The sequence below is a fragment of the Astatotilapia calliptera genome, chromosome 17, assembly GCF_900246225.1.
Source record: "Astatotilapia calliptera chromosome 17, fAstCal1.2, whole genome shotgun sequence".
Taxonomy (NCBI): Eukaryota; Metazoa; Chordata; class Actinopteri; order Cichliformes; family Cichlidae; genus Astatotilapia; species Astatotilapia calliptera.
Window position 1 is genome coordinate 1,926,310 of NC_039318.1, and position 18,722 is coordinate 1,945,031.

General features: G+C 41.1%; 1 protein-coding gene across 1 annotated transcript; it reads left to right on the forward strand.

Moving 5' to 3' along the window:
- Positions 1 to 1,041: 1,041 nt before the first annotated feature.
- Positions 1,042 to 18,383, forward strand: ttll12 (tubulin tyrosine ligase-like family, member 12). The gene is made up of 14 exons (XM_026147551.1): positions 1,042 to 1,266; positions 1,445 to 1,620; positions 3,037 to 3,235; positions 3,509 to 3,668; positions 3,831 to 3,964; positions 5,519 to 5,595; positions 8,161 to 8,277; positions 9,629 to 9,817; positions 10,854 to 10,965; positions 15,051 to 15,202; positions 15,679 to 15,760; positions 15,852 to 15,920; positions 16,222 to 16,360; positions 17,905 to 18,383. Exons 1-14 carry the CDS (start codon positions 1,126 to 1,128, stop codon positions 18,054 to 18,056), a joined length of 1,899 nt encoding a protein of 632 aa, XP_026003336.1. The 5' UTR covers positions 1,042 to 1,125; the 3' UTR covers positions 18,057 to 18,383.
- The last annotated feature ends 339 nt before the right edge of the window (positions 18,384 to 18,722 follow it).

The window sequence follows — 18,722 nt, forward strand, 5'->3', positions numbered from 1 at the left end:
AACTTTACTGTTCTCAGAGTTTCTTTCCTCAATGACTGTCCTCACTTTTTCTTCATAGCTTCTTTCTCTGAGGATTTCATGAAGTGTGTTGGTGTCACGCTGCAGCGGGATGTTTGCAGCTAGACAAAACTGTCCATCTATCCTGTACCTGACAACAAAGAGAGAAGAACACAGAAGTTTTAATGTGACACAGAAATTCTGTATTTGCCAAATGAGAAACAAACATCTCAGATCATTTCAGACACGCTACAGGTACTCTGATACCTCTGTGTCTGTCACATATATGTGTCCACAACTTCAGTGATTAGGTCTGCTGTCGAGGTCCCCTCATGACAGACAGCCAGCAGATACTAGTTGTGTTTGTCTAGGTTAGTTAGGGTTAGCTATCCAAAAGTTTGATTAAACTTAAACTGAACCAAATTCGATATAAAGCATCTGTACCAGCCTGAGCTTCTGCCACTTAGCGCTGCTGATAAAAACAGAAGCTACAGACAGATGTATAACAGCCGGGCCTTAGGGCAAAACAAACAGTCAGTGTGTTTGTGTTAATGGGCACGAACTGTGATTTTTGTCCGTGTCAGTAAGCATTTACAGTCATGGTACTAAGGACATATAACACCTCCCTAAGGTTTTACATATCGGGATGTAAATGAAGTCATCTGGTCCTCAGCAGGTCTTATTCAAATATAGCCTCAGATAATCATGACATTTTACACAGTCACTATCATAGAACAGCAGCTAAGCCAACATGCAGAGAGTCTGAAAAGCGAAATGACAGAAACAACCAGGGGCTGGACTCGGTCTTTCACACTCTGCTTCTGCATTTTGTTAAATAAATAATGACTAACATGACACACCAACATGTATTATGTTGTTGTCCATCTCAGGTTGTATTTACTTAATTTAAAGACCATATTTATTTTTGTTCTGACATGTGAGACTTTGCGTTTTAACCCAGTTGCTTTTTTCTAAAAGTGACCTAATGGGTTTTTAATTTGTGAAGTATGTTTTAGTTCAGATAGTCGAAAAACTCTCCCACAATGCATAGCTGTGTAGCTGTTAAACTCCTCCTTCTTCCGGGTTTACTAACGCCGTCTCCACGTGAGATACACTTCCAGTGCAGTAATGTCAACAAACCCCACGGTTCCGAATGGCGCGGAGGACGAGGAGTTCCGAGTGTTCGTGGCTCTCCACAGCGCAGCGCTCCAGGCTTCAGCTATCCCTCCGGTCTACTGGAGGAGCCTGCACCACAAGATCACCAGCGAGGTGTGCTCTGACATCACGAAGCACTGAAACACATGTTCAGTCCTAATAACTGTTTGTTTACTGTTGCAGAAAAAGCTGCTGCTGACATTTCATACACGCTGAGATGCAGCACCTTGGCGTGCACACATTAAAAGACATTCTCCCAGCAGGCCCCTTCATGCCATGTCTGTTTCCGTAGATTTATGATGCCGGGGAAGTTTTCGGAATAATGCAGTTCCAACAAGAAGATGAAGATGAGGGGGAGGGAGATGAAGAAAACGGAGAGGAGAAGAAGAAGGACAATCCTGGAGATGAGATCAGATGTAAAGTGGTTGTAACCCGGGAGAGTGGTCTGCAAGCCTCGGAGCCGACCAGGTGAGGGCGCCAAACGATAACTCTTCTTCCACTGATTGCATGTTTGTCTTTGTGCTCCTTGGAGAGGAAAGGAATGCTACGACCTTAACATTTAAGTGTTTAAATGTCTTATTTATGTCACTATATACGACTGCAGACTGCACGTCAAAGGTGCGGGCTGCACTTTAGTTGTATTTATATAATGTTTCTAAATACAGGCCTTTTATATTAAAAGTTAAAGACCCTCCAATAGTACAGAGAAAACCTGAGAAACCCTTTGGGAATAGCGGGAAGGAAAAACTCCTTTTTAACCGGAAGAAGCCTCCAGCAGGACCCGGCTCAAGGAGGGGCGGGGCCATCTGCTGCGACCAATTGGTCTGATGGGAGGGGACAATTGAGCAAGAGGACCAGACAATAATAACGAATGATTAACTAATGATGTGGTGTATAAACAAAAACAGTATTTTTTTTTTAAATTTGATTTCAAACTAAAACTTTTTTACATTTTGTTTCACTTTTTAGCTCAGTTTTTGTTAACTATAATAGCCGTGCCCGTGATAAGGACATAGCTATGATGATCTCCAGCCTCCAATTAACAAATCAACAAAGTAAAAGATAAATTATTTAACAGAAAATTGCTTTTCCTCTCCTCTTGGATGTTACATCATACTTTTTCATATTTGATATTTTGAGATGCTTTGATTCTGCTCCTCCAAAGCTGTGCCAAAGTCCAGGTATCTGGTATATTTATATGAGCTGAGTACTGTTTTGCTTCATATTTCCAAACTGTTAATCCTTGAACAGGTAGTTAGAGGAAGTGGATGGGGTGATGTTCAGAATAGCTGAAATTAATCAGTTGTCTTACCTCATGGTGAACAAGAATAACTGGATAGTTGTTTGTTGTGTTATTGCTGTGAACATTGAAATCCTGACCCTGTCCTTTACTGCTTTGTATTTATATAAACAAAATGACACAGAAAACCTTAAATTCATTAACATTATAACAAAATAGTGAGAAGAGAACATCGTTAACAACTGGAATTCTTAAGAAAACCATGGAAATCCCTTTAACCCTTGGTTGTAACTACATTTCATTTTCTGAGCTAAAATGAACTATTGCTTTAGTGACAAGGTTAAAGGTTCATCCAGTAATATTTCATAGACTACAAATGATTAATAAAAGTGCCCTGCAGGTCAGGGTGTCAGCTTGAAGGAATCCAGGGGGAGAGCAGCTGCAGCTTAGTCATATTACACCGCCACAGAAATATTTAACTGCATCGTTTCTGGGCAAATTTCCTGCTGCTACTTTCCATCAGCGCTTTCTTTATGTGAATAAAGAGATTTTTAAGATTTTATTAATCGTCAGCATTTTAAAGCTCTTTAAAGGTAATTTTCCAAACGAACATCTAGCGTGAGATTGTCTCCATATTCCTGCAGCGTTTTCCTGGTGGATCACGCGTGGACGTACCGCGTGGATCATGCCCGGCAGCAGCTGGAACAGATCCCAGGCCTGTTGCCCAGAATGGCGGCCCTTATGGGGCTGGACTTCCATGGTGAGGTCCCCGACCCTGACACGGTGGAGCTGGTGATGGAGCGCATGTGGAAGTACAACCAGACTTATCAGCTCTCTCAGGGGGTGTGTGAGAAAACACTGCTCTTATCACTTAGATATGTACTACACATGATTCTCCTAATACTGTATATTAGATGATTGTGGAGCTACTATAGGAACCATGATGTGAAACTTATTTCAGTATAAAGCAGCTAATGTGTAACACAAACCTGCTGAACGCTTGTCCTTACGAGGGCTGCGCACACTTTGAACAAAAGGGAGTTTGTGATAATAATGACCCGAAAGCCAGAACCTGACCCTCCTCTGCCTCACTTCCTCCCGTGTTTTCCTGTGCAGTCCCCAGAGGACAAGGTTCCCGTGTGGTACGTCATGGATGAGTTTGGCTCTCAGGTGCGGCACTCTGATCAACCGACCTGCAGCATGGCTCCTTTCTTCTACGTGCAGGGCCAGTTAGCCTACACCGTGCTCTGGCCTCTGCAGGACCTGCACGAAGGAGGTGAAAGCGCACACAGCATACACGGAGCGATCACCATGTCACAATTCAGAAAATGAATACATCTGGTTGTCTTTGGATACAAGATACCTGAAATAGAGTTTCCCTGTTAAAACATGCAACATGATTGGATGACATAATGTTTTATTACATTATTATCCACAGATGAAGTTACCCGTGACTATACATATGGAGAGCCAGACCCTCTGGTGCGGCAGTGCCGCCTGTTACCATGGATACCTAGTGATCTAGAAGAGGTCAGCAGCGTCACAGCTGAGCCCCCGGACTCATTCTTTGAGGTGAGGAGTACCACATAAATTTATCAGCCTCAAGAATTCTATTAAACTTTATTCTCATCTCAAACTCAGATTCAGTCTTTTGGATTCTTGATAAAAAAAAAGTCAAACAGTTCACAAAGTAGTAAATAATGTTAAATAAGTTTCACTAATAGGAGATTTAAATACGACAAAGTATTTTCATTCGGTACCTAAGGCACAGTCCAGTCACCCCTTCCTCATTTCCTAAATTATGATCCAACTGTGATTAACCACGTGTTTTTGAAAGGTGAGTTCAGTTTGATTAAATACACCCAGGCCTGATTACTGGCAGACCTGTTGAATTAAGAAGACACTTAAGTAGAACCAGAACATCTTCCTAACAGTAAAATATGGTGGTGGTAGTGTGATGGTCTGTGTGGCTGCCTGAGAACCTGCAGCACTTGCTGTGGTAAATGGAACCATGAATTCTGCCGTCTACCAAAACATCCTGAGGGAGAATATCCGGCCAGCTCTTTGTGACCTCGATGCACACTTGAGTTCTACAACAGGACAACAACCCAAAATACACCAGCAAGTCCACCTCTGAGTGGCTGAAGAAAAACAACATATAGACTTTAGAGGCGCGGTCAAAGTCCTGACCTGAATCCGACGGGCGAACAGCATAGTGAAGGACACTCTCCACCCCTCACATGCACCGTACTCCCTCCTCCCATCTGGCAGAAGTTTTCGCAGCATCAAAACTGTAACGACCAGACACTGCAAGAGCTTTTCCCCCCAAGCAGTCAGAGCCCTCAACTCACTACCACCAGACTGATAAACACAAACACCTTACAGTACTCACCAAAAGACTCAAACACAACACAAACTTCCACAAATGCACTACAAACCGGACCTGGGAACAATCTGCTTATTTGCACACTCAGTCACATAGTTACTGAACACATCTCAAATATATTTGCACATTTTGTCTCTTGCACGTCTTCGTCCGTTCTCGTCTAAAATATCCTGACTCATAACTTCAACCTTGTATTCAGTACCTGCTGCACAATCCACTCCATATTGTCTCTGTCCTGTCTGTGTTTATTACATAGATAAAGTTAGTAATAGTACCTTTTTATCACTTAATTTGACCCAAATTTAGCAAGTTATTATTTATGTGTAAATCCTAGTTTTATATCTCTTGGAGATATATTATTTATACTCATATAAATGCACCAGGGGTGAAACGCTGTATACTGTGTATATTGTTGTATTGACAATAAAGTTCTTGAATCGTGAATCTTGAGATGCTGTGGCATGACCTGAAAAACCCTCCAGTGTGGCTGAATTACAACAATCCTGCAAAGATGAGTGGGCCCAGCTGGTTTCTTCTTAATAAGAAACATTTAAAATTGCATTTTTAAAGGAGGTGAAATCTTTGTCCTGGATTTAAATTTGTTTGATGATCTGAAACGTTTAAGTTTGACAAACATATGAAGTCAGGAACACTTTTTCCCACCACTGTATGTGATGTATCCACAGTCAATATCTGAGCTGAACTGAAGCCTAATTGTTGGGTGGTCTCTGTGTCTGCAGAACATTGCTCGGGAAAACAAGGAGCAGCTTCCCGTGGAAATACAGCCTTACACTGTTCCGAAGGACAAAGTCTACAAGTAAGTTTGTCACTGTTACAGAAATCTTTTTTATTATATTTACCTGTAGGGCCTTTCTGAGTTGGGCACTGACTTGCTGCAGACTTCTGTATTTGGATAATATAATAATGATAATGTGACACAGAGAAAGTGGATATCTGAATATGAAGGAGAAATACTGAGCTGGTCCACAGCTTCAGACGTTGCTTGTTCACGCCTGTTCATGTGTGTCAGGAAGGTCGCTGCCTGCCTCCACTCTCTCCCTCACTAAAGATAACACATTTACTTTGTTGGGAATTTGCAGGTCGAGATGATCTCCGTGTAGTGTTTGTCTGACTATAGATAATATTTTAATCTCTACCAACATAGAGGCCAGATTTCAGTGTGTGGTGGAATGTATCTGAATACATAGTTGGTGCTCAACTGAAATCTAAGGTGCATGTACAGGATTCATTGTTTCATGCTACGTCTACAGCTAGAAAAACTTTTCTGAATTTAAAGAAACTCAAAATAACTTCTGCTCAGGGTTTTATACAGCAAATCGCTTCATATATGCTGTCGCTCTTCATCATGTCTCATTCAGTTTATATGCTGCTTTATATCAACATGAGTTCTCATTAGCTCAGTCTCATGTGAACTGAACCTGCTTTTTCCCTTTATGACGCTGTGTTTGTCAGTCACAGCATCACTTCTGTTATTCAAAATCACAGTCACATTGGACTCTGGTGCCTTTCTCACACACACACACACACACACACACACACACACACACACACACACACACACACACACACACACACACACACACACACAGAGTCTGCTGTGCTCTCATTCACAGAGGGAGCCGAGGACACACTGTAGTCAAAAGAATGCTTCGGGAATCTGGGTGAAAAAGTCAGGCGTTCATTACTCAAACATGATTTTCTTACTCATCCTGGTGATTAGATCTGGTCTTGATTATACTTTGAATTAGAATTAAATATGTTGAACTATTAGCAAAGTCACTGCTAAGTAAACTCTACTTTAGCGCTCTGTGTCACCGTCCCCATAAAAAGGCTGCATGTTTAATCCTTTTCCTCCACTTGTGGGTAAAGATAAGCTGGAAGAGATCAATCTCTTTGAGATCGTATATATCAGATGAAGCCGATTAAACATATACAAGAGTATACAATGAGACTGACTGGATGTTATATTTTAAACCAGACTGTTAACCAAAAACAGCTTCTTGGTTTTTCGTCTCTCCATCGAACACATCAGTCTATTTTTGCTGCGGACATAGTGACAGGATTCGTGCTTCGGTAAGAAGAACAGTTTGTGTTTGTGTTGTGATGCACATGTAATAACCCAGTGGTTCCCAAACCATGAATGGAGATTTTTTAAAACTCCTTTTTTGCATTTAGTGTGGACGATAAAATATTTGCCTTTTTCCACATCACGCTGTGGCCACGTTATTGTTTACATGAGATGAACTGCAGAATGGCAGATAGAGACAAAATCCTGTTAATCTGACTGTCTGCAGGTTTTACACGCTTACATACACAAACAGTTACTGTCTATTTACAAAGGCAGAGGCGTCACGGTGCCATTATTTTACGTGTAGTTGTTTTTTCCTGTGTAATAATATTCAACATTGCTGTCAATACTTTTTTCAAAATCGCCTCTCTGTGCAAAATGGGTTCAAAAACATAAACAGCTGTAGGATCCTGTTCGTCCGTGATTTAGACAGGGGAACAAATCGTGGCAGGATCAGCCTGATGTTATTTGTATCCAGCTGTAACTTTACTGTATAAAGAGCAAACATCTCCAACATGTCAGGAGCAGTTAGTCATTACAACAAGTGTTTGTGAACTAAAAATCAAGAATGTGGGATCCTGTTCGTCCGTGATTTGAACAGCCCAGTGCGTGCTAGCAGTGTCCAAGCGTTTTTTTTTCCCTTTTCATACGGCGCCCGCCCCCTGCAATGGCCCTGCGCCCCCCCTAGGCGGCGGCCCCACACTTTGGGAAGCTCTGTATTAAGCTGTTAGGTTGTAAACTGTCTGGATGAGAACAGACATTCCTTTATTGCATAAAATACATATAATCGTGTTAGCTGATTGTGCCACTCGCTACATACAAGGAAAAATCTGTTTTTGACTCCGCAGACATCTGACTCAAACAGGCTTTCCTTCATACAGTCTTCATTTACAAAGTGCTTTACAAATCCAAACATTACAGCTAGCAGGTGTATTTTCCCGTTTCAGTATAGCTAACCAAACAACGAAGAGCCACCAGAGACTGATTTTTAGTTTACGTCCCTTCGCTTTCCCTGAGTTATTGGGTTTGTTACCAATTACCTAACATAAACTAATGCAAGTCTACTGATCGCAACCAACCAACCCATGATGTCACATAATATACTGACACAAGATGGCGCTAAACATGTTTTCAAACTTTAAGCCCTAATTTCTTAAATCCAGCGTCACAAACAGTCTGTTTTTGAGAGCAGCGCTCAGTTTATAGATAAAGAGTTTCATGTCCACTTTAAGTGCTAATTAAAAAGCTCAACAAAAAGAGTTTTTTGTTATTGTTTTGTTCATTTGTTTCCAGGGTTTACTCTGAAATGTCACAAGTAACAAACAACCTTAGCCACCCTCGGTTCCAGCTGATAGAGGATGAGGACGAGGCAGATATCATTTGGCGCTATAATCACATCAAAGACTACAGGTGAGCAAGCGAAGCTGCATTCATAACTCGGTGACATTATGGAGCTAGACAGACATGATTTCTTCATAAGTGACTGTTTCATACATGGTAGCTGTTGGATTAAAAAAACATGTGCTCAAGGAAACCAGGAAACACCTATTTCTGCAGAGTCACAGCACACAGGTCCTTGGGGCCTTATACACTAGGCTACAGAATTCAGTGAATTGTGCATAATTCTTATGCACTAAGTATAGTGCTTTTCTGATCATTGTGTCAGTAGGTTGTATTCAGTGAACACAAAACCATCACAGTTGGTACTGGTTGGCGAGTAACCTTCTTTAATAGTAATAAATCACACAGCAATAGTACATTCATGTAGCATGACAATATATTAAGTAATCCAAAGTATTCAGAATACGTTACTCTCATTGAGTAACGTAATGGAATACCTTACAAAATAAATGTTGGGCCATGTAATCTGTAATCTGTAGTGGGATACATTTTAAAAATAACCTTCCCAACACTGGTGATGTCCATGGGTCACGTTGCAAAGGGTTTTCATTCAAGCATTTTAGATATTTTTCAGTTTGAAGTTATTTTAGTTTGCCAACTTATTTTTGAGCTTCTGAAAACGAATATGACTGTGTGTAAAAACGGCTAAACACCTGAACGTTTGTTAAACTCTTCAAAATAACACTGAAAGTCTGCACATCAGTCACATTTTGATTGTTTGATTCATGTTTGTGGTGAACAGATTTATTTATATAGCACCCTAAGGTGCTTAATATTGTAATGTAAAGATCCAACAATAATAGAGATCAGTTGTCCAAAAGGTATGATCCTGGCTGTGTTATAATATTATTATATGTTAACTCACAGTTTGTGTATTCTGTTGGTGTGTGTGTGTGTTGAGTGACTAATAGAAAGACTTTATTAGACTTTATTTCAAAGCTAACACTGATCTTGACCAGCTGTCAGGCAGGAATTATGAAAACAGGCTTTATTGTGTGTGAATGCCAAGAACATGTTTTTTTGTGTGACTTAATAAGTAAATAATTAATAATAAACTCTGTATGTTTGTTGCTAGGCTGCGCTACATTGTTGCATAAACATCCTAATCTCAGCTTTAATTGATTCCAACACAATTTTAAAAAGTGACCTGTTTTCATGCTGGGGAGGTATTTAAGTTCATAAATACCAGAAAGTTAAAAGAAGTCAGAGTTCATGAGTTAATCTCAAACTCAAACATGGGATTATTCTAAGTCTATCAGCAAAGTTATGTTGACACTTGATAAAGCAGCTATGAACCAGCGTTAGGTGAGGTTGCTGTTGGACTGTCTGAAAGGTTAAGTATCATGTTTTGATTTGGCAGCAAACTCAGTGTGGAGCGGCCTCATGTGTTGCTGAACCAGTTTCCCTGTGAGAGCATCATCACGGTGAAGGACTGCCTGGCTGCTGTGGCTCGCAGGGTGAAAGGCAGCCCAGGACCCGACTGGTTACCGCAGACCTTCAACCTACAGACAGAGCTGCCACAGTTCATCAAGCATTACCAGCAACAAAGGTTGGGATTCTGATTTTGTTTGTTTCTAGTCATCTCTAGTTTTTATGACGAATAATAAAAGGAAGGAAGAACTTAACCGCAGTGTTTCACACAGACACCCTGAATAGTATACAGAAACATCTGTGCTGAGTATGGCCTGGAAGTCCTGAGGTCAAAAAGGGACACGCTCCCCTAGGGTGCTTGAGAATGACCGAGCTAAGATCCTGTGGGACTTCCAGATACAGACAAACTGGTGATGGCTAACATAGTGATGCTGGACAAGCAGAGGAAGACGGTCGTAGCTGTTATCAAATGGCAGCAATATCAGGAAAAAGGAGCACGAGAAGCTTGAGAAGTGCTGAAAGAAGGGAACTGGAAGCTCTTACATGTGGGTCACCAGCAACCAAGTATAATCCAGGCTATACTGTAACAGCTTCTGGTAGAGGCAGTGTGATGGTGAGATATCGACCTACTGCCACAGTCTGGGACTGAACTTAAACCCCACCCTGTGTTGTCATCTTTATCAGAGATTAGAGGATGGAAGGGCCTGCCTGCAGTCCCGACCTCCGTCCCATTAAACACTTACAGGGTCTGCTTGGGCATGTTGTGACAAATGCAGATTGAAGGGTGGGATCCCACAACAGTGTGTGACCGTCCTGGTGAACAGGAGAGATCCAGTCTGTGGCTTGGTATGGTTCTTCCACATGTTTATTAATGTTTTAAGGTCTTTACAATGTAAAGCGCCTTGAGGCGACTGCTGTTGTGATTTGGTGCTATATAAATAAAATGGAATTGAATTGTAAAATAATACACTTTATATTTCTTCTTTCTTCAGACTTCAATCATTAATTTAATAAACAGCAGCAAGCAAAAGTCAATAGCAGCTTAAGCTGTTTGGCATCAGCAGAGATTTTAAAGGGAACAACCCACGAATGCAAGTGTGGACCATAAACAGGCAGTGTTACAATGAAGAAATAATTGAAGTTTCCTTTTATGTATTTATTATTGTTATTATCATTATTAACTGGATAATTAAAAGTTGCCTTATATTTTTCAGGGGAGAAGATAACCACTGGATCTGTAAGCCTTGGAATTTAGCTCGTGGACTAGACACACACATAACCAACAACCTGGATTACATAATCAGGCAGCGAGAGAGTACACCAAAGGTGATGGCACACATACACAGAAACCAAGAATGACACTTATATAAACTTATATGTGTATGTGTTCAGAAAGGGCCTTCTGTATCACTTTCCAAACCGCTTCCACTTGACCTCAGTGGTGGATGAGGTCAAAGAAAGATGGGTAGAAGACTTGATAATTAATTAGGAAACGAGAAGAGCAGTGTGATGAGAGTGACCATAAACTAGTCTTACACCCTGGACAGGTCGCTGGCCTGTCGCAGGGCTAACACAGAGTTACAGACAACCAGTCACAATGACATTCACACATCAGAATTATGCATGATTAGCTGTTATTAACTACTATTGTTAACTTCATTAACTAATAGATATTCTCATTTTATAACACTGCATTACTTTACAAAAATAATACAGTAATTCTAGAACAGTTCATCTGCTAATAAGGTTTGATTTGATCCCATCTGCTCCCGTGGTGCATGCCAAATATCTCTGGGCAAGATTAACCCCCAAGCTGCTCTCTGACGCGTCCATCGGGTATGAGTGCGAGAGTGTGAATGTTAGATTAGCACAGAAAACAGTGATCAGGTAGAAAGGTGCTGTATAGGGACCACTCCATTTAACCACATAAGACATATATGATGCTATCCTTTCTATCTGTAACTCATATATTTATATTTACTGTTATCAGAACACAGGATCGATACGCTAAGGTAAAACAAATTTCCATCACAGAAATCTTCAAAGGGATACAGAGTTGCAGACTCCGTGCTGCATGACTTTAAGATTCACACGGTGTCAGGACTGTAAAGCTCACAGTTGTCAAAGGAGCTTGCAAAGAAAAGCGTCTGGACTTCTTTAGCCCTTGTGTTGTCCACGGGTCATTTTTGTCCTCTAAAGAAATCTTTTGCTATCAAAAATGTATTTGTTATTCATCAAATGGGCTGAAAATAATAGAATAGATAGAATAGAATTCAACTTTATTGTCATTGCACATGCACAGGTACAGGGCAACGAAATGCAGTTTGCATCCATCCAGAAGTGCTTTAGTGATATAGATATATTACAATATATATTAGCAATAATATAGATATGTGAGTATATTACAGAAATGGGTCTATAACAGAAGTTATTCATTACTATACTATGAATGATTGGAATAAGTTTCAAGTAATTTGATTTATTTATGTGGTTTTTATTGAATTTTATAACGTTGTTTGCCCTCGTGGACAAAAATGACCCCAAAGTACAAAGTGTTGCAAAGAGCCGTATTTTCACACCATACTGTTTTCAAACATCTTTGATCTTGGATCACTGATGTGTGGGGTCAAGCACTGGTCATAACAACCACAACAGGCAGCACAATGAGGAGGCAGGTGCTCTATATTCAATGAAATTTTATTTATACAGCGCCAAATCACAACAACAGCCGCATCAAAGTGTTTCGTATTGTAAGGTAGACTCTACAATAATACATACACAGAAAGTATCCTCAAAAGCCTCCATTGCACTGGAGATTTGCATACTTTGATGAGCATACTTTTTTTTACCATGTTGTGCAAAGCAATGACCAGTAGGACAAAGCACATATTGTCCTCTAGTATAATGAGGAGGGAGAATCAATGTTCAGGAAGATCCAGGGTTAGAAGATATAGAAAATATTGTCAATATTTAGAGCACATGCTACCCTTTCTCTGAAAAAGCACATCAGCCACCTGCAGAAGTGGAAGAAGGCTATGAAGTGAAGAAAAGTGATGAAGAATCTGAACTATGTTCAAGTAGGTTCTCAGGCATCCAGGACATGGTAGTCTGAGGAGCTTGGAGAGAAAGTGACTGGGCTTCTTGAAGTTTCTTGAATTTTCAGAATGTGAAACTGAAATAGAAGATGTGTCAGAGGACTACACATCATCCATTTCAATTATGATGAAGACAAAGAATCAAGCAGGAAAGAGGAATCAGCTGAGACAGAGGAATATTTGCAGTAACGTGAGGAAACACTGATCTGGTCTTCTAACCTTCCCAGTGACAGACGATGCCTGACTCTCTCATGTGCCTCAGAGAAAGATGATCTACCACAGTCCAAGCACATGTGCCAGGTCCCATACTCCTTCAGTGGCTTTTCTACTCGAGTACTGAAAGCATTATACACAGTGTATTCTGCTTGTATTCTGCTTTTTAACGTTCACATGCCAATGGATGCATCAGAGACCAAGTTGGGGTTCAGTAACTTGCCCAAGGACACCTTGGTAAGAACTCCAGACTAGAGCACACAGAGATTGAACCAACAACCATCCAATTAGCAGATGACCTGCTCTACAGCCAACTCAATGATGAACAAGGAGGGACAACAAGAGAGGAAGAAAAATGGACCGAATGCAGCTGTAGGCATATGTGGGTGTGTTGATTCTTACTGCCGTGCATCCAGTAGAGTCGCTACGGCCAGTTTATGACATCCTGAGTCTGGTAGAGAAGTTTTCATGCTGACACAAGATTAATCATAGAAGCACAAAAAGGACATAATTTCTTGATAAAGACACAATAGATGATCGTCGTTCATGACACAAACGTGCTCCCATTTGAGGTGTATGATGTGTGTTGGTGTTGACTTGACTTGAAACACAAGTGGGTGTTCCTCCTGCTGTGATGTAAGATCCTGGTACTGATGTGACTGTATGAGCACCAAGTCCCCTTCAGAGGACTCTGTCCCCTCCAACAGAACATCCAAGTAAACCAGGGAACTTTGAGACAAAAACATGGGCAGCATGTGATGCAGGTCCAGCTGTACATGGAACATGCTCGTGTGCGATGGCAAACCGTCTGTCCTGCAGTCAGGACACGAGTTGTCCCTAACATTGCAGGTTTCCAAAAGAAAACAATCACCTGTAACAGCTTGTTTACTGTATATGCCCCTTGGCCTGCAACTGCAGAAAGAATGCTGTCCATGATGGGACCAGTGCAGAGGAATAAACCTGAGCTTCCTCCTGCACTTGGGTCAAATATGGACACGCCTTTGTCCTCATGAAAGTTTGCCTTCACTCAGACTCATGCCCTCCTACCATGCCAAAATATAGAAAACTGTCAGGCAATGAGTTGGAATAAAGTTGAATAAAACCTTGAAACACAGAGATGGATGATATTTTATACTTGTTGCTTCAAAGCAAACGGGGTCATTTTTTAGCCCTGAGGACCACAGGTGTGATTATGTGCTGCCATTTAAAATTTATAGATGGTTCAAAAAAAGAATTCTCACTAAAGTTCAACATACAGAGTGCTGTATGTTGAACTTTAGTGAGAATTCTTTTTTTAATTTTTTTTAAATATTTAATTTAATTAAATATTTAATTTTCTTGTTTTATTTTCGCTAAAAAACAGGGTTTATTTTTTGTAAAGAAGGTCTGGTAGCCCTAAAATGTAAAATGTTGAGTAAATTTTGTGTTAATGTGTTGGTCTTAAGTAAAACTAAGGTGTAACACTGAATTGATTGACAATTTATACTTTATACTTTAAAAAACAGTCAAATGAAGTGGAGACACTTTTGACCCCTGATGGCTCACATTGTATGCAAATCGGGAGGACATCACAAGGGTTAAGTTGCTTGAAGACGTTTCACCTCTCATCCGAGAAGCTTCTTCAGTTCTAAGGTCAAATGGTGGAGAGTCCCAGATATAAACCTAGTGGGAGTTTCCCCCCACAGAGGGACAAAAGGACCCCCTGATGATCCTCTAATCGCCTGAGCCAAGGTGGGAAACTGGGCGTGGGTCCCAATCAGCCAGAGTTTCGGGTGAGTTCATTGTGAAACCTGGCCCCACCTTATCATGCGAATTCCTGAGGTCAGATGGCCCAGGATGTGAGTGGGCGTTAAGGCGTCTGGGAAGGGATCTCAAAACTGGATTATAGATGGCAGAGAGTTGGTGTCGTAAACCCCCGCCTCTGTTCAAAGATGGTCGCTCACAGTGGACATAGATGCTTCTTTCACTCCTCTTTCAAACCATCTGTCCTCTCTGTCCAAAATGTGAACATTGGCATCCTCGAAAGAGTGTCCTTTATCCTGTCATGACCTGGATGACTGAGAACCTTCACAGACAAAGCTCACAGTTGTTTTCATGTTCCAGGTGGTGTGCAAGTATCTCGAAGATCCAGTCCTGTTCAACAGGGAGGAAGTGGGAATGGTGAAGTTTGACATTCGCTACATGTTGATGTTGCGTTCTGTGCAGCCTCTGCGTCTCTATGCCTATAATGTCTTCTGGCTGCGCTTTGCCAACAGGTAAGAAATGCATACATACAGAAAGAGTTCTTTCCTGTAGGGTACCTTTCTCTGCACAGTCTGATTCCTCAGACTTTGCTTAGTGTCCACAGATTATTAAGTATGGATTACATCCATACTTAATAATCTGTGGACACTAAGCAAAGCGAAGTCAGACAGGAAAAGGCAGATGATGGCTCACACTGCTTTTGTGGCACTCATTAGTTTGTTTGTTCTTGTTCCATTTGATGTAAAAAATAACAGCACAATTTAATTAAATATATCAAAAGTTAACATAGAAGTTACAAACCAACCAAAACTAGCAAAATAATGTTTCTGTCTATTCTTTCATATTCAAAGATTGTCTTGTTTCTTATCCATCGATTGGCTCTTCACAAAGTTAAACCTGTTTGTTGTTAAACCTGGCAGTTTGTTGTTGCTCCTCCATCCTTGACCCTTTGCCGTGCTGGTGCTGATCTTTCGGTGTTTCTGCCTAGACCGTTCTCCTTGGACCATTTTGATGATTACCAAAAGCACTTCACTGTCATGAACTATGCCGAGGGGGTGGAGCTTAAGCAGGTATCTTCTCTATTTTAATTTGTATGTCTTGCCATAGCTGTTGTCGTCATCAAAGTCTAGTGATAACAGTTTGGATGGGTCCCTTTCGTAGGTGCACTATGATGAGTTCATCCCAATGTTTGAGAAGCAGTACCCACAGCATCCATGGAAAGAAGTGGAAGTGAGTGAAAATGTTAAGTGCTTTTCAGTTTAGGATGCTCTTTCTGAGAGTTTAGGGAAATGGTTTGTTTATAAGAAGTGATACCAAGCTGGTCACTGATGTTTTCAGTCATCAGTGGCATGTCAGCACAAATTATGATTCTTCCAGGAGTATCTAAAGCCCTCACACCACCTGTTGAATCTGCAGATTAGGTAGCAGCATCTGCACAGATTGTGAAGCACGTGTGACAGTATCTCTAAGGCCTTAATCCTAGTATGGTTATCGTACTCAAATCTGGGTTTCTGTCCATTTTTCTTTACAGGGAGAGTTATTTAAAGCTTTCAAGGAGCTCTTTGAGGCAGCCACTTCTAGACCGGCACCATATGGTATTTGTCCCTATCCTTCATCCCGGGCCATCTATGCTGTAGACCTCATGCTAAAGTGGAGTAGAGGACAAAATGGTGAGCATTTATCCTACTGATCATCAAAGCCAGTAACATTTGTTTGAGCCTCAGAGGAATGGCACCTTAACCACATTTGTTTCAAAGGCAAGCTCTCTTCATTTGACCTGGCTCATGTTTTTTCTTCTGTGACCTTTGGGAGCATCTCTCTACATTTATTTTGTCTCCCCAAATTCATTAACACAAGATTCTGTAACTTTGAGATTCTGCTTCAATCAAGGTTGAGAGGGCGGAGGAGAGGTTGCAAATTTGTCCTGTTATGCATTCCCAGGCAGAAAAGAATCACACAGACTCATTTAAAAGCTGTGCAAAGCATGTTTTACCATCATTCAACTTTCTGGAAAGCTCGAAGGAAATCCACACTGTACAAGTACAGATTGCAAGATAAAAAGGATCATCATGTACAGCAGCCCTGACAGTAGAAAAGAGGTTAAAGTGGGTTATAAGTTTAAATACTTAACAAGCAAGTTGCATTTTAGCAGCATCTCTTGCAGCAAACTGGCTCTCAGAACCACCGTCACAAGTTCAGATCAGGCTGGTGTCAGGCTGCATGAGAGGCATTTCCATCCTTCGCTCCACGTGTGAAGAAATCAGGATGTCAGTGACACAGGACGTTAGCTGTCCAATTCTGATACAAGGTTTTTTCTCTCTTAAATGATTTAGCTGCTTGGTAGACTCTTCCATGTGATTAACACTCTCCCTGATGCACAGCTAGAATTGAGTGAATGTCTGTATTTGTGTAGTAAATATGTAAAAGAGGTCGCTTTCACGACTAAATCAAAATGAGCCCTTGTAGTATCTATCAACATTTCAGAGGCCTTATTGAGCTCGAGGTCTTTTGAAGACAAAGGCTCAGAGTAAAACAGGGATTCATGAAAGTGACAGGAGAAGGGTACAGATTAAAGAAAATAAACTCAAAACCCCTTTTTTACAACAAAACATGCAGACCCTACCCCAGAGTCTGAATCCTTGTAATCGTGCCTTGGTGCATCTGAACCAGAATAAAGTGTCTGTATCTAGACTTCAATTCAATTCAGTTTTATTTACACAGCGCCAAATCACAGCAGCAGTCGCCTCAAGGCGCTTTGTATTGTAAGGTAGACCCTACAATGATACATACAGAGAAAAACCCAACAATCACATGACCCTCTATGAGCAAGCACTTTGGTGACAGTGGGAAGGAAAAACTCCCTTTTAACAGGAAGAAACCTCCAGCAGAACCAGGCTCAGGGAGGGGCGGGGCCATCTGCTGCCACCGGTTGGGGTGAGAGAAGGACGACAGGATAAAGACATGCCATATTTTGCAGTTATTTTCTGCTTATCCAGTCTTCTTAAAATATGGCATCAAGAAATGTGTTTACTGTGAGCTTCAGAGAGCTTAATGAGACAGTGTCTTTGGAAAGTGTTTGGCTATTTCGGCCCATTTACAGTCTTTTTACAAAACTACACCTGTTGGCGGCACAACAGGTGTAGTTTTGTAACAAGACATTGCACATATCAGCTTATCAGACTAAAACTTTATTTACTGTGTTCTCATCCTTCAGGTGAACGTATAATACAACCTCAGATCCTAGAGTTGAACTTCAGCCCAGACTGTGCCCGGGCCTGCCTCTACCACCCTGACTTCTACAACCACATGTTTCAGACGCTGTTCCTGGATCAGCCTGAGGAGTGCCCTGTCACGCAAATCATGTGATTAACCGAACATGATGGAGGAGTGTCTTTAGTTTATGTTTTCATGCTTCAAGTTGCTGAAATCTTCCCCTTATCCATCTGCGCTGCATAGGTTTGGTGGAACTCCCTGTATGCGAGATAACAACTGTGCATACTCTGCTGGTTGTGTGCTCGTAGAGTCGTATAGAGGAACACCTTGTCAACTCTGTGTTGCACAGTGAGATTAAAAATGGATAAACTTCAGTTTCTGTTAATGATTTCTCTTGATGTTCTCTCTCAGGCTTCTCAGAGAGTATAAATGTAATCTCTTTAGTTTCACTGTTCATTAAAGCCATATTGTACTCTTTCATCTGTGTCATTATAATTACTTTTTCTTTCTTTTGCTGTATGTTTCCTCATGCACACACGGCTGACATTGTTCTGCAGTTCCTGCAGACAGTAGCTCAGAAGACGTCACACATATACTGCATACAAAAAATGAAAGATATAGTTCGAAACTCCATCAAAGAAAAAATCCTACTGGACATGTGATATGTGTTGATGCAGGCCCTATTAGGATCCCAGAAAGTTGATTCTGTTTATCTGGATGCAGTGTGTTCAGTGGGAGAAATGTTTCGTCCCAAGTGACTTTTTTTAGTCTCAGGCTGAGACTGTGAAATTGCCATCAGTAATGGGAGCACCAACTGGG